Source organism: Cavia porcellus, unplaced genomic scaffold (genome assembly GCF_034190915.1).
Source record: "Cavia porcellus strain 051 isolate PalLab524CR breed Dunkin Hartley unplaced genomic scaffold, mCavPor4.1 scaffold_20, whole genome shotgun sequence".
Lineage (NCBI taxonomy): Eukaryota > Metazoa > Chordata > Mammalia > Rodentia > Caviidae > Cavia > Cavia porcellus.
Window position 1 is genome coordinate 36,256,418 of NW_026947503.1, and position 16,841 is coordinate 36,273,258.

At 34.9% G+C, this 16,841-nt stretch overlaps 1 protein-coding gene across 8 annotated transcripts in view; it reads left to right on the forward strand.

Moving 5' to 3' along the window:
- Pias2 (protein inhibitor of activated STAT 2) overlaps window positions 1–16,841 on the forward strand; it is a 120,717-nt gene that overhangs the window by 13,046 nt on the left and 90,830 nt on the right. For 7 of the 8 annotated variants that reach the window (XR_010041436.1, XM_063231729.1, XM_063231730.1 and 4 more), the window contains exon 2: window positions 9,337–9,811. Coding sequence is in view for 7 of the 8 variants with exons in the window: in XM_063231729.1 (XP_063087799.1) it covers window positions 9,337–9,811 (475 nt within the window). In the remaining variant the exon portion in view is untranslated. Of the gene's footprint in view, window positions 1–299; window positions 409–9,336; window positions 9,812–16,841 lie in introns of all 8 variants that reach the window. The other variant, XM_063231728.1, reaches the window with a different exon arrangement.

Here is a 16,841-nt window from a genome sequence, read left to right on the forward strand (position 1 = left end):
TTTGAGACAGGGTCTCACTATGTAGTTTAGGCTGGTCTTGAGTTCATTTTTTAGCCCTGACTGTTACATGTATTTTGTGGTATGAACTCATTACAGTTTAACCATTCATTTGTTAAAGGACAGTTGGGATTTATAATTCTTTGGCTGTTATGAATAAAAGTTTTACTAAAGTTTGCATGTAAGTTTTCTGTGAATGTAAGTTTTTCATTTCTCTGGGATAAATGCTCAGGAATTCAGTTACTGGGTCTTATGATTATTACATGTGTAGTTTTTAAAGAACTTGCTAAACTCTTTTCCAGAGTTGCTGTTCCATTTTACATCCCTACCAGCAATATATGGAGCGGTCCAGTTTCTCTGCATCTTAGCCACCATTTGGCGTTATCAGTGTTTTTCATTTTAGCCTTTCTGGTAGGTATCCAGTGATATAACAGTGAGGTTTTAATTTGTGATTCCCTAATGGCTAATGATGTTAAACCTTTTCATGTGCTTATTTGCCATCTATATATTTCTGGTGATAAAGTATCTCTATATATGCTTTCTCTTTTTAGTAATTAGATTGTTCTTTTTATTTTTCATGTTGGTTTTGATAATTCTAGCCATATTGTCAGCTATATAGCTTGCAAATATTTTGAGTCGTTTCATTCTTAAGAAGTCTTTAGCTATCCCTGTTTTATTTTGATGAAAATCCAATGTCATTTTTTCTCTTAAGAAACATTCAGTGTAATATTTAAGAACTGTCTGAATCCTGAAGATTTTCTTGTTCTTTTTTTAAAAGTTTTACAGTTTTGTGTTTATCTGTGATTCATTTGGTACAAGGTGTGTGAGACACTTAGAGAGTGTGTATGTGTGTGTGTACATACATATTTTAAATTTATGGATCTCCAGTTGCGTCACTATTTGTTGAAGGGCTGTCTTTTAACCTTTTTATACTTAAAAATTATTCGGGATATTTATATAGGTCTGTTTATGTTCCACAAGGCTATCTGTATATCAGGCTTTCCACTAATAAAACAGTCTTAATTACTGTAGTTAATTTTTAAAATGGGATACACTGATTCATCTCTCATTGTTTTGTTTGTTTGTTTTTGTTTTGTGTTTGTGTGCCTATTTGCTGGGGATTTGTGATTGTATTCCCTTAATGGCAAATGGTATTAGACATCACATACTAAAGGCCTTAGGCATGCTGCATAATTTTTTTCTACTTGTATTGGTGGTTGTCTGTTTCTTTTCAAAAGTTACTGTGTCTTTTCTAGCTTTTTGCTTTTCTGTATAAAACAAATTTTTAAAAAATTTATCTACAAGATGTCTTCCTTAGATTTGAATATATTGTATTAAATTTATGAAAATATATCAGATTGGGGAACATTAATATATTTCTCATGTTACATCTTCCAATCCATGAACAATTTCTTTCATTAGTCTTTTGTTGTATTGAATATATACATCTTGTATTTGTTTTTTAGATTTTTTTTAACTTAGGTGCAATATTTTAATTTTCTTCAGGGTGATTTTTAAGTGGAACTGTTTTTAACTTGTTTTCACACATGTTCTCTGTTTATAAAAATCTAATGTGTTGTGTGTCGATTTTATAAGTGATGACCTTGCTGAATTCACTTACTAGTTGTAGAAATTATTTTGCAGATTCTTTGGCATTTTGTACAGTTACTCACCTGTAGATACAGGTTTTTTCCCATTTACAACCTATCAGGTCTTTTATTTCCTTTTGTCTTTTTCTGCTAGCTGGAGTCATGTTGAATGAGTGGTAAATGTATACTTCATATCAGATTTAGGGGCAATGCATTCATTTCACCATTAAGTATAATGTGAACTTTATTTTTTCTTGTTGATATTCAATAAGTTGAAGTTTTATTTTTTCTGAGCATTTTTAAGAATCATAATTAGCTATAGAATTTGTCCAAATAATCTTAATACATTGATTTTAGTTTTTAAATTATGGAATTTAAAAATTAGTTTCCTTATTTAGGTGTTACAATTTTTTTTTTTCCTTTTCTGTGGTACTGAGGATGGAATCCATGGTACTGAGGATGGAATCCATGGCATTTGTGTGTGCCAGAAAAGCACTCTAGCATTGAACTATTTCTCTAGCCCTTTTATATTTTAGAGACAGGGTCTCTGAATGTCTCAGGCTGCCTCAAATTTGTGATCCTCCTGTCTATGCTTCCTGTGTAATTGGGTTACAGCTGTGTTCCATCTTGCCTAGCTAGAAAGGGAAATTAGTTTCTGCTGAATGAATTCTGGTATGTAATTTTTCAGGGAATTTCATCTAAATTGCTAAGTTTATTAATGTAGAACTATTCTTTGTGTTTCTGTGTTATCTTTTTCATATGTACAATTTCTGTAGTGATACCCCCTGATCATGTTTTTAATGGAAAGTTTCATTTTTTAATATCTTGGGATTATTAATATATTTACAGAAATTTTATTCCATTTTATTTTATGCTATTCATTCTTCATGACCTCACAAATTTGATAATAGTTTTTATGGTGTTTAGCGTAACTCCATTTCTAGTTTGTCATTTTCTTTTCCCAGTTTTTTTTTGGTTGATCAAACCCCCCCTGGCTTTATATTTGTAAGGCAGGCTTTACCACTATGGCTTGGGGGGGGGGGTGTTGTATTTTGGGATGTGATCTCTGTCGTCCAGGCTGGCCTTGAATTCACTATGTAGCCCAAGCTGACCTCAAACTCACTGATCCTCCTGCCACACCCACTCTTGGTATGTGCCACTACACCTTGCATCCTTGTAATTCTGATACCTTAATATTGATTTTTTTTACATACTTTGTTGCAGCAGTGATTGAGATTTTTGTCTGTCAGCAGTGATACTGCATTTTTTTCCACTGTGACAGGCCTGCTTTTTCCTGGGAACTTTTGCATCTGCTGTGTCCAGTGTTTTTGAGTGCTTTTCCTTAGATACCTGTTGGGTGCTTTTCTCTTCCTACAGTTACTTGATTACCTTCTCAGTGAGGTCTTTGCCTTTAAAATTCCCAGTTTTCTACCTCTTCATTTTCTACTTTGTTTATATTCATTCATCACCAATTGTCATACTGTACATTTTATTTGGTTATTCTAATTTGGGTCTGTTAAATTCTCCATCAACTCATTAGTTATTTGCTGGATTTTTGTTGTTTTTATAACTTGGAAAGGATTAGCATCTTTTCAGTAGGGAGTATTTTTACCTGGTAACATGGTTTAGTAATGTGCGCATGGCTGCTTTGTCATCTGGTGGGTTTTTTTTTATATAATGTTGGGGAAATTTTGAGATTTATTTTTTTGTATTTTATGTATTTATGCTACTTAGAGTTTTTTCTAAATACTTTTTTCTCAGGCATTTGAACATCTATTCGATATATAAATCTTTAACAGGTTTTTGTTGGTTTAATACTATTGATTCTAATTTTTCAGTGGATTGTCTGTACTTCACTGTTAGAGTCCTGTTGTGTTTTTGTTTGTTTGTTTTTTGTTTTTGGTCTTTTTGAGACAGGGTCTCCCTGTGTGATTCAGGTTGGCCTTGGGCTCACTTTGTAGCTCAGACAGGTCTTGATGCAGTGATCCTCCTGCCTCCGCCTCCCTAGTGCTGGGATTACAGGAGTGCACCACTACACCCGGCTAAGTCCTGCTGTTTATAAATAGTAAATTTAAAAACTTTATGGCTTTATTGGAATCTTTGGAGTGATGTTCAATGACAAAACAATGCAACTTTATGATCTAATGTTTCATGATTAATAGGTTATTTGCTATTAATTTCTGATACCATGTGAACCAAGTTTCCTTCTGTCCCATCTATTCTGGTTTGATTTTTTAAAATCAGGAATAAAATTTTATCAAACGCCCTGTAGCATTTATCTAGATGATCACATGGCCTTTCTTTTTGAACCAAGAAATTCATTTGTATGTCTCCGTTTTTCAGAACAATGTGTTGTTTCCCTAACATCCTGTGAGGGAGATCATTAAGATTTTTAAAGTGTCATTGTGAATAAATTTTATTACGTGTGTAGTGCTTAAATTTACAGTGGTAATTGTTCTTTTTGTTGTTTGAATTGTCTCATCTTGGGCTAATTAGGATACTATCCTAGATATTTTCTGATATCTTTCTGAAAAGACCTACTGGTTAAGATAACTTTTTTGTTTTCTGGTATGATAAAATGTTCCAGATTCATCTCCTACATTTTCTACCTGAGACCTACAACGAGCCATTTCCCCAAAGTGCCTGCCTTCTTTTTATGGGAAATAGATTTAAAACCACAATATTTTTTCTCTCACTTGGAACAAATACTTTTTGCTCATTTAAATTTAGAATATGTTTAGATTTATAAAAAAGTTTGGAAGGTAAGATTGAGGTCTTTACATGCCTTGCACCCAGTTTCCCCTGTTTAGGCAAATATTTAATTATGGAAACATTCTTAAGATTTACAAGGATAGAAAATTGTTCATGTACTCAATATCCAACTTCACTATAGCTATCAACTTCAGTCTTTTCATTGTATGTTCAACCTGCTAACCACAGATCAATTGAAAGGAAATATATATTGTATAATTTTGTACATAAATATTCAGTGCTTTGTGGCTATATGCATAAAGGTTGTCTTTTTTGTGTGTGTGCAGACATGTGTGTGCTTGGTAAACACTGCCACTGAGCTACACCCATACCATAGATAGAGATTGTCTTTAGCAAGTACTTTCCTCAGATCTTATATTGATAGATTAAATTGATTTGGGTACATTGAGAACTTTTAAGTCTGCATTCCCAGGAAATATTGATGTCCTAATATTGGTTTATTAATTATGTAGGGTATTTTAATATTGCAGCTGGAATAGTGGATATTCATAGTATGATTTATCAGCTTCACTTATAAGGAGGGAGGATTTATATTGGCTCATATATTTGAAGGGTTTTGATCTAAGATTATTTGGGCTTGTAATGAGGCAGGATGTCATGATAGATAATGTCTGTTGGAAAACTGCTCACACCTTGGTGGCAGGAAAGGAAAGAAAGGGATTGGGGTTACAGTATTTTCTTTAGGGGCCTGCCCCCAATGAGAGTTAACTTCTTTCCTATAGTCCCCCATCTACTGACAATTCCATCACCTTCCTTCTCATTAGTGCTACAGGATGATGACTCCGTCTTTACCACATGGTCTTTGGAGGACATTTTAAGGTCCCAAACCATAACAAGCAGATTCCTTACTGTCCCACTGTTTCATCAGGTTTTGCCTAAAAATTTAACTGAGTGATTGGACTCTGCCTAAAATTAAAATATCAATGATTTGCATATTTTAAAAAATTTGTGTTCAACATTTTTTTTTTCCTCCTTCAAATATGTGTTTGACCCTTGGATTTACATTGTGTTGAACAATTTGGGGACCAGTTCCATCTTTTCTTCTTGGAACTTTGGTGATATTTATTCCTGAAACTCGTCTGGGGGAAGTGTTTTTGATTGGAGCAGGGGTGGCAAGATACTACTTTCTGAATGAATTGGAATAATTTTTGAGGAAATCACTGTTTTGTATCTTTGTGTTATTAGTACATAGTTGCATATACTGGTCTCAAAGAACTTGGATAGTATTTGTAGTTTTTGTGCTCCTTTTCTCATTCTTAGGACTACATATTTTTGGAGGGGAGGCCTGATTTTACAGACTGCATTTTGCTTTCTAATTAATGTTTTTTTCTTAATCCTTTAATTAGCCTGCCTTTCTGATTGATTTTGTTCCGTTTTTGTTTGTTGGTTTAAAATTTTATGTGCAATAGTAGAAGTATTTAGAGAAATGTTCCCCAAAACTTTGGTTTATTTTATATATTTTGAAATGTAGATCATTCTTTATTGTGTGTCTTTGTAGTTCACTTTTAATTTTGATTTCTTTAGTCTGTAATCATTGTATTGTGAAGAAGAGATTCATTTAACATTCCTTAAATAGGAGACTTAATTTTAGGGGATACATGATTTTGCCAAGAGTATAAACCAGGACTTGGGGTCCCCTCCCTAGGATCTCTTCTTTTTTTTTTTTTTTTTTTCTTTTTCCTTTTTATCGGTACCGGGGATTGAACTCACGACCACCTGCTTGCAAGGCAGGCGCTTATGCCGCTGAGCTAAATCTCCAGCTCCCTCCCTAGGATCTCTTAGAAGGATATTTTTTAGAGTTGAGTTATATTTATGTCTTAGTTACTTTTTACTCATTGCTGAAACAAAATACCTGATGCCCAAAGTTGAGAAAGGAAAGGTTTATTTCTTACAGTTTTTGGAGGTTTCAGTCCATATTCTGAGCTCCAAGGCAGGGTGGTGTAGCGGGGCCGCAGTTCATGGCAGTTCATGGCAGTTCATGGCAGTTCATGGCAGTTCATGGCAGTTCATGGCAGTTCATGGCAGTTCATGGCGGCTGCAAACAGCAAGGCAGAAATCCGCAAGAGAGAGACAGCTTCTTCCTGCCATTACATTATATGCTGGCTCCACCCCTAGCTGGGTGTAGCACTGACACCATCAGTGAACCAGTCACAAATGCACAATGCAAATGTATGAGGCCTGGGGTACCTACATAAACCATGACCCTTTATGGCTTGTCACAGTTTCTCTTTATTTATCTGTGTATGTTTTTGAGATGGAATCTTGTCTGTGTTGCCCAGGCTGGTTTTGAATGTCCTGGATTCAAGTAATTCTCTACTTCAGCAGCTTGGACTGTAGACATGTGGGCCCCTAAGTTTAGCCATGTAATTTCCCTTCTGACATTATCATAGTTGCACCTTTGACATAACTATGTTAATGTTATGGACTTTTAAAATATCTATTTAAAAATGAAGATGTAGATTACTTCAGTATTATAGCTGAAATACACAATATTAGTAATATGATTTGTCAGTTTTCTTCAGTAGCCTCCTGTGCCCTTATATTATACATCATAGTAGATGAAGGAATCTGTAAAATTTGTATTTACTATCATTTCTAATATAATGGAATTTCCCCAAATAACATGCTAAGTTTTATTACTGCATATCATGCTTAAAAATGGAATACCAATCTCAAGGAAATATTTTTATTTATTGATGATTACATGTAACTCTCATACTTTCCTGCTGAAGGCACTAAATGTGTAGTGCCTTCACTTTTCTTCATGGGTGTAATGTTTCTATTATATAGTATTCTAGTTTACAATTTTTAAGTGTTTATGTAAATTTGATAAATTAAGCACTAGCTTTATATATTTTAGAATTGATTTTCTCTCTTTCTTTCTTGGCTTTCTTTCTTTCTTATTGAGGTGCAGATGATGTAATCCAGGGCCTTGAGCATGCTAGGCAAGTACTCTACAATGAGCTATACTCCCAGATCAGTGTAGCTTTAAAATGTTAATCATACTAACATTTATAGAGAAATTCCTCTGTGTAAAGTGCATGTTAGTCGTAACTAAAGTATTGGAAGCCAGTCTTTGGGAGGTAGCAGCATGTAGTGGGAGATACCCTGCTTTTAAAAATAAAGTTAGGCTACAGATAGAGACATCAGAAGTTGATAGAGAAAAATATCTGAAGTCATTCTTGCTAGTACAGTGTTCACACATATAGCTAATCTTTCCCCAGTGAGGACTCTTTTTTTTTTTTTTTTTTGTCTTTTTCATTTTTTCATCGGTACTGGGGATTGAACTCACGACCGCCTGTTGCAAGGCAGGTACTTATGCTGCTGAGCTAAATCCCCAGCCTCCCAGTGAGGACTCTTTAACAAGCGTCCCCACCGAAACCATATCCACTCGCTGAGGGAAGGATCTGAAACCAGGTCTGAAAACTTAGCTATCACTTTAAGAAGAACTGAGATTCAGTTAAGTTTTCTGGGGAAACATGTCCATGGATCTTTAACTAGCACCTTAGAGATTTAAGTGCTAAATAAAGGAAAATACTTTTTTGTAATTGTGTTATTGTTTATTTAGGCTTTTTTAGACAGTGTTGCTATATAGTTCAGTCTGACCTTGAACTTATTGTGTAATCAGGCTGGCCTCAACTAACCCTCAAGTGCTGGGATTACAGGCCTGTACCATTGTGATTGGCCTGTTTTTTTAAAATATACACCAGTGACCAGAGAGATGAAATGACTTCCAGGGTCCTAAATCTTGGTGCTAGGGCTTCACCTGCAACTACTGATACTGTTTCGAAGTTTTTCAGAGGGGCCAGTTGACTTTCTCAACATCTGTCTTCGACTGTGTCCTAGCAGTACTTTATCTTTGAATTATTTTACAGTGTGAACTGTCCCATCTGCTTTTTAGAATCCAGTGATTATGCATTTTATAATTTTAAGCTTTTTATTTCAGTATTTCTGTTTCTATACACTGTTCTCTCTTTATTCAAGGGTATAAGATACATTCTTCCAGGCTTAGGAGCATGTTTTGTTGACAAGGATGGGTAGGTTTCTAATAGGACCAGGTTAAGCTTACTGAAGTCTCTCACCAGGTGTGGTGCATGTGTGGTATAGGTTAACTTCATCCTTGTGGTTTACCTCTAAATTGAAAATTAACTGAAAATCATGTTGCTGGGTAATCATGGAGCCACAAATGATTTAATGTATTCATTAGATTTTTGTTGAATAAGTAGAAGGTGAGGTGTGAAACAGGTAGTGCTTATACTTTTATACCTAAGAGCAAGTCATTAGGGTAGTATGGATGGTAATCTTGTTCTTTATGGTTTATAGCTGCCCATTGCAATGCTTTTGGGGAGATTTTCTTCCCATTTGAATATCCAGCTAAGAATTTTAATCACTTAACAATTTTGACTGCTCGATAAATGATTTCTAGCTTTATGTTTTAAAATGTTTTTGTTTTCATACTTTTCTGTTTCTTATGTTTGAGTTGGTGTAAGAAATTGTAGATTACAATTCTGAATTGATTTGATAGATTTATTAAGCACCAGAAATTACACAGGTAACTGCAAAAAATCTAATTTTTTTGCTGGGTTAATTGGTATTTTGTAATAAACATTATATTGTGTACTGGGAAGGCTTATTTTGGAAAGGAACATTCTAAGAATTGGCTATAGAGTTCATAATCAGAAAAAGGATTTACACGAGAACATAATCACATAATGAAGTGGTTACTAGAAATCAGTAGACTGTGTACATTACTAAAATTAAGAGTACAATAAAATACAATTTAACATCATAACTTGAATGTAATTTTGTGGGGGGATGACTATGAATATTAACAATTCTAAGTGGTATGTGAAGATGCTGGTTAATAGTGTGTATGCCATTTGGTAAATTACAGGAAAAATCAAGTTTTGTGTATTTTAGAGAGGATTTTTATATACTTAAAGATGACTGTTGGCTTTTTCCCCCCCTTTCCTTTTAGAATATGGTTTCTAGTTTTAGAGTTTCTGAACTACAAGTGTTACTAGGCTTTGCTGGAAGGAATAAAAGTGGACGCAAGCATGACCTCCTGATGAGGGCCCTGCATTTGTTGAAGAGTGGCTGCAGCCCTGTGGTTCAGATTAAAATCCGAGAATTATATAGACGCCGATACCCACGGACTCTTGAAGGGCTTTCTGATTTATCTACAATCAAATCATCAGTTTTCGGTTTGGATGGTAGCTCATCACCTGTAGAACCAGACTTGGCTGTGGCTGGGATCCGTTCGTTGCCTTCCACTTCAGTTTCATCTCACTCACCATCCTCTCCTGTTGGTTCTGTGCTACTTCAAGATACTAAGCCCGCTTTTGAGATGCAGCAACCATCTCCTCCAATTCCTCCTGTCCATCCTGATGTGCAGTTAAAAAACCTGCCTTTTTATGATGTCCTTGATGTTCTCATCAAGCCCACCAGTTTAGGTAAGTGTTAGAAAAAGATCAGATTTTCCTGGCCAAGAGAGTGAGTACAATGAAGACTTCAGCTATTGATTAGAACTATAAAATTGGGATATTTATGCCAATTTTTAAGTGTATAGGAAAAATGATTGATAATCATAACTGAAATGTCATGTGAAAGTTATTTTATATATTTGAGGGTTCCATTTTTTATGGTGAAATACACATAGTCTAACATCATCATGTTTCAATATGTACTTTAATGGTATTAAGTATATTTGAGATTTTATGCAGCTGTCACTACCATCCATCTCCAGAATTCTTTTTTTTTGCCCCCCCCAGAATTCTTTTTTCTTTATATCTGTTGTGATTTTTTCCTTTCCATCTTTTATGATTTTTCTTTTTTTAATTAGATTTTATTGGTTCATTTTAGATATACATAGTGATCACATTCCTTGTAGAGAATTTGTACCTGTACACGATATAACTTGTTTTTTTCCCCATTCCTCTACTCTCCCTGCAACCCCTTCTCGTCTCTCCATTTACAAAGCTTTGTTTGCATGTGTTCCTTTTTTTCTTTCTTTTTTTATATACTTTTCCCTTCTTATCCCCTCTCCTCTCCCTTGCTCACCTTACCCACGATTTCAATATTTCCTCCGATTTCACAGTATGTATTATAAATTTTTGGTCCTTATTTACACTTCTGGTTACTCACACCAGAAAAACAATGTGGTATTTATACATGTATCTGATCTTTTTGACATATAAGTAGGAACTCAGGATCCATCCATTTTTCTAGAAATGTTTCAAATGCATCCTTCTTTATGGCAGAGTAGTACTCCATTATTAAAAATTATTTCATCCATTCACCAGTTGATTGGCACTTGGGTGGTTTCTATGATTTGGCTATTGCAAACTGTAGTGCATATTTCACTGTGGTATGATGCTTAATTCTTTTGGGAAAATACCCACAAGGGAAATGGCTGGGTCAAATGGAATCATGATTTTTTGAGAAATCACACTGGTTTCCACAGTGGTTTCACCAGTCTATGCTCCTATCAACAGTGACAAAGGTCCCTTTTTCCTCACAGTCCCTCTAGCATTTGTGATTGGTTGACTTCTTGATAATAGCCATCCTTTCGAAGTGACATGGAATCTTAGTGTTGTTTTAATTTGTATCTCCTGAGTCACCTGTGGTGTTGAACATTTTTTCATGTTTTTTTTACCATTTGTATTTTGTCATCTGAGAAGTATGTTTTCATCTCAGATGCCCATTTTTGGATTGGGTCTTTAAATTTGGGAGGTCCAACTTTTTTTAGTTCTTTATGTATTCTTGATGGTAGTGCTTTGTAGAATAGCTGGCAAAAATTTTTCCCACATTGTGGATTGTCTGTTCACTCTGTTGGTGGTTTCGCATGCTTTTTAGTATGATGAGATCCCAGTTGTTGATTCTTTGTTGTAGTTTCTATGTGGTAAGGGTTTTATTCATAGTCTTTGCTTACACCAGTGTCTTCCAGAGCTTTAACTACTCTATCTTCCAGCAGATTTAATGTTTCTGTTTAATATTTAGATCTTTGGTCCATTCCAAATTTGATTTAGTACATGGCGAAAGATATGGATCTAATTTTAATTTTTGGCATGTACAGAATCAGTTTTTCCAGCACCATTTATTAAAGAGACTATTTTTCTTCCAGTGAGTATTTGGCACCTTTGTCAAAGGTAATGTAGCTTAGTATGTCTGGAGTTGTTTCTGTGGCTTCTAATGTGTTCTGTTGATCTTTAGATTTTTTTTTTTTTTTTTTTTTTTTGCCAATACCACCCTGGTTCTTTTCTTTTTCTGTCTTTCTTTTTTTAATCATAGTAGCTTTATACTATAATTTCAGTCAGGATTATGGTGTTTCTTGTCTTGCCTTTGTTGCCCAGAATTGCCTTTGCTATTCTAGATCTCTTTGGTTCCAGATGAGTGTTGCAATAATTTTTTCTAATTTCTGTGAGATTTGGTATTGAAATTTTGATTGGAATTGCATTAAATCTGGGTAACAGTTTTGGAAGTCTGGCTATTTTTACTATATTGGGTTTTCCTGCCCAATAGCAAAGGATATCGTTTCATTTTCTGATACCCTTTTTCATCTACTTCAGGATACTGTAATTTTCAATGTAGAAGTATTTTGCATCCCTTGTTAGATTGATTCCCAAGTATTTCACTTTTTTTTGGCTCTTGCTGTGGAAGGTATTGTTTCCCTAATTTCTGTTAAGTTTTTTATTTGTGCACAGGAAAGCTATTGATTTTGAGGGTTGACTTTGTATATAGAGAGGCTACTGAATTTGCTTATTAAATCTAGCAGTCTTTTTATTGGAGTTTTTGGAGTCTTCTGTGTAGACTATCATCTGTCATCTGCAAATGATGGTAATTTCTTCCTTTCCTTTTTTGCAGAATTCTTTTCATCTTGTGAAACTGAAAGTATGCCCATCACATAACTGTCATCCCCCCATACTCCCAGTTTCTGACAGCTAACATTCTTTCTTTTTTCCTTTTTTTTGGTATTCTCCAGCTAGCAGGTGAAACCGTTATGTTGGGCATGCACAGTACATGCCGTATCACTGAGCTATACCACTAATCGCAGCAGTTCTACTTTTTCCAGTCCGTGTTATTGACTGCTCTTAAGTACTTCCTATAAGTGGAATATTGCAGTATTTGTATTCTTGTGACTGGCTTATTTCGTGTACTGCTTTTGAGATTCCACGTAGTTTGTGTGAGATTTTTCTTTTGTTCCTTTTTAAGGCTAAATAACACAGAATAAACAAGTTTAAAAAGAAAAAACAGGTTGTTTTTCGTTTTCTTTTGTACAGTACTGAGGATCAAAACAATGTGAACACTGAGCTGTGTCCCTGGAACTTTTTAGAGACAGAGTTTTGCTAAATCATTAAGTCGAACTCAAGCTTGTGATCTTCCTGCCTCAGTAGTTACATGTGCTGCTTTGAGTGTTACTCTTCTGTGTTTCTGTGATGTTATCTTCTATGCCACTTTTTATCTTTAACAGACCCTTCAGTTCCTTCCACTTTTTAAATACTGTGAATAATGTTAGTTGAAACATGAATTTACACATAGGTCTTTGAGGTCCTGCTTCAGTTCTGGTTCTGTAGAGGATTGCTGTATCCATGACAGTTCTACTTTTAAATTTTTCTTTTTTTTGGTTATCAGTGATCAAACTCATGACTTTACCCTTGCAAGGCAGGGGCTTATGCTGCTGAGCTAAATCCCCAGCCACCCCTTCCTTTTCTTGGGTCTTTTTTTGAGACAGGGTCTCTATGCAGTTCAGGCTGGCCTTGAGCTCGCTTTGTAGCCCAGGCTGGTCTTGAACTCACAATGATCCTCCTGCCTCAGTTGCTGGGATTACAGGCATGAGCCACTTTACCCAGCTACAGGCCATCTACCTTTACGTTTTTGAGGAATCATAATATTTTCCACAGTGGTGGTTCCATGTTTTATTTCCATTTTACGCTTACAGAAGTTCCAGGTTTTTTTTTTTTTTTTTGTACCAGGGATTAAGTTCATTACCTTGTACTTACGAGGCAAGCACTTGAGCCACTGAGCTAAATCCTCTGCCACAAGTTTCAGTTTTTACACATCTTTTAACAACACCTCCTCTCTTTTCCTTCTTCCTATTGTAATCATGCTGTGTGTAAGAGGTGGTATCATGTAATTGATTTACGTTTCTGTAGTGATTGTGGTTTTGAGCATCTTATACTTTTTGACAGTTTGTACAATTTTGGCAAAATGGCTGTTGAAGTTCTTGACCTTTTTTTTTTTCCTTTTCTGTGACAGAAAGCCCTTGAACCTATTATACTGTAGCCCAAGCTGGCCTTGAGTTGATCTTTCTGTCTCAGCCTCCTGAGTGCTGAGTTTATAGGCATGCACCACTATGCCCAGCCCGTGGCCCACATTAAACTGGGTGGTTGGGGTTTTGTTGTTGTTGCATTTTACAATATACCTCTTTCAGATACAAGATTTCCAGATATTTTCTTCCATTCTGTGGGTGACCTTTGTCATTCTGTTGATAATATCTTTTGATGCAAAATTAAGAAAAATTTTCATAGAGTCCAGTGTGTCTGTTTTTTGTCCTGTTGTCTATGCCTTTGGTGGCATGTACAGGAAATCATATTTCTAGGTCTTACATTTGAATGTGATCCATTTTGAGTTAATTTTGTATATAGGCATTAGATAAGGGTTCAACTCTATTTTTCTGGGTGTGGATATCCAGTTTTCACAGACTATTTATTGAAAAGACCATCTTTTGTCCATGAAACGATGTTACCACCCCTAGCAAAAATCATTTCAGGCTGACTGACCCTTTGGTCTGTCTTTATGTCAGTAGTAAACAGTTTACTGTAGGTATGCATTAAATTTTAAAATGAGAAAGGGTGCGCTTTTGGACTTTGTTCTGTTATTTCAAGATTGTTATTGCTAATCAGGGTCCTTTGAGTTCCCTTAAGAAAGTTAGAATGAGGTTTTCCTTTTATGAAAAAATTCACTGGTATTTTGGGAAAGATCTTACTGTCTTGGTTTGAATGGTAGTATTCATTTTGAGAGATTGCATTGAATCACCTTTGGTAGTATTGATACCTTCCAATTGAACATGTGTTTTCAGTTTATGCCTACTTTAATTAATATGGGCAGTGTTATATAGTTTTTATTGAAGTGTTTTACCTCTTCGGATGAGTTCATTTCAAAATGTTCTTTTTGATGCTAGTTTAAATAAAATTGTTTTCGTGTTGCTTGTTGGTACATATAGAAGGACAACTGATTTTTGTGTGTTGGCTTTGTAGCCTGCTCTTTTCTGAATTCATTTATAATTGTTTATACATCCTATCTTTGGGGTTATATTACATAAAAGAGCATATTGTCTGTGATTAGAGGTAATTTTACTTTCCAGTTTTCATGCATTTTATTTATTTTTTCTTGCCTAATTGTTCTGGCTGGAACTTCCTCAAGCATTGTTAACTCTTACTAAGTTGCCTTTTGTGTATTTTTATTAGTATGTTTGCCATACATAATGATCACATTCATCATTTGTTCCTGTATATATCTTAATTATTTTTATTTCTCCATCCCCATACCCTTCCCTTCAAATCCTTTCCTATTTCCTATTTACAAAGTTTTGTTTCCCTTTTTTCTCTTCCATTCTGTTTTTTTAACCCAACCCCACCCCCATCCCTCTTGCCTGTTCTGGTTCCCATTTGAATGAGTTCTTCCTATTTCTCAGTATTTGTCACCCATTTTGCTCTTTTTACCCTTTTCTCAAGCATTCTTCTGTATGGATGAAAACAGACACATGTCTTTTTGTCTGTTTCTGTGTTTCAGATAGAACCTTTACAAGAAGACCTACTTTCTGTTTCATATGATCTTAAACTGCAAACCTTACATACTTACGTACTTAATTGTGTTTTAAGTGGCACAAGGAGTTTAGGCTTCTTTTATTTTTAATTTTTTTAGCTTTTTATTTAGTATTGGTCAGCTGCTCAGAAAATTTGAGAAATTATGTGGTATTGAAAATTGATATATATGTGGGACTAAGACTTTTCCTGTTTTAATGACTTCTCTTTTAAGAGTCTAATTCTTAGTGCATAATGAAATTATTTACAGAGATATTTGGATTTATTGGTGTAGTAAACTGGGAATAAACATTTCATAGTTAAGAAAATTATCCTTTTCATCCTGGAAAAACCTTTTTGTTTTCAATCATTTAAAAATTCTTAAGGCTTGGATTGTAGTTCAGTGGTACCTGCTTAGCATGTTCAAGACCATGAGTGCAGTCACTACTGTTAGAGAGAAAAGAAAGAAAAAAAGAAAACTTTCTTACATATATTATTGTTCTTGTTTTTTTCCTTAGGGTATTCTACTACAGTATGTCTTTGTAGAGGCTGAAGAAAGTTGTGAGAGACAGGACTAACTAGTTGGGTAGTGTGGACTGACTGGCAGCAGGTCATGGTGGCCTTGTTTTCCTTCTTTGCTTCATTTGTTAGCAAAGCTGAACCAAGCAAGTAATAAATTTTGTCACCGTATTACATTGATTCTGAAATAATGATTCAGTATTTGTTCACATTATTTATTTGTGCAAGTCCTGTAAAAATTATTTGGTAAAACCATTCTAGGTATAAGACCATTTTAGATTTTTGGTAATACAGTATATTGCCAGGTTAGTTTGGAATACTGTATAAATTTAAATTTCACGAACAAAGTGAAAAATTTCCACTGCATTGCCCTTTATCTCTTAGCCTTTTTGGGAGGAGAAGCGTATTACTAAAAACAAATCTTTCAATTTTTTGCATATATACTTATATCTTGTTAATTGTTTTTCATTTTTAAAATATGTAACAAAAGCAAACATTTTGAATCTTTACTGCCTGTCTTTTAATGTATTTTCACTTTTAATCTTTTTAAGGTTCATTTATCTGGTTAAAATATTACTTATTTTCTGTTTCCTCTTTCATCTTGGTTTTTGGTAATATCAGTGCTTAATATTGTGGCTCATTTATGTCTTTCTTTGTGATTATTGCAGATTTTTCTTGTATTTTGAGAAAGATTCAGATGACTAAGGATATGTTTTGCACTGTAGTTTTGATCTAAAGTGTCCCATGTCTTAAAGGTGTGGTCCCCATCTTGGTGCTGCTGGGAGGTTATGGAACTTCTTAAGAGGTAGGGAATAGTAAGAGGTATTCAAGTCATTAGAGATATGCTCTTGAAGGCAATTTTGAGATCCCAGTCTTCCTCTCTGTTTCACTTCTCACCCACCTAGTGAATGGTATAATCTTTTGTTATGTCTCACCATGAAGTGCTGTTACAGGCTCAGAGCAACAAGACCAACCAGTCGTGGGCTGAAATCTCTAAAACTGAGTCAGAGTAACAGTTTTTTCTCTATTCGGGGGTTTATCTCAGGAATTTATGATAGTAATGGAAAGTTGGTTAACATACTCTGGGTAGTCCTACCTGATAAACAGTCTTTGGAATATTGCTAAGGAATGTTTGTAGGGTAGCAGTGACACCAAGAGGAGT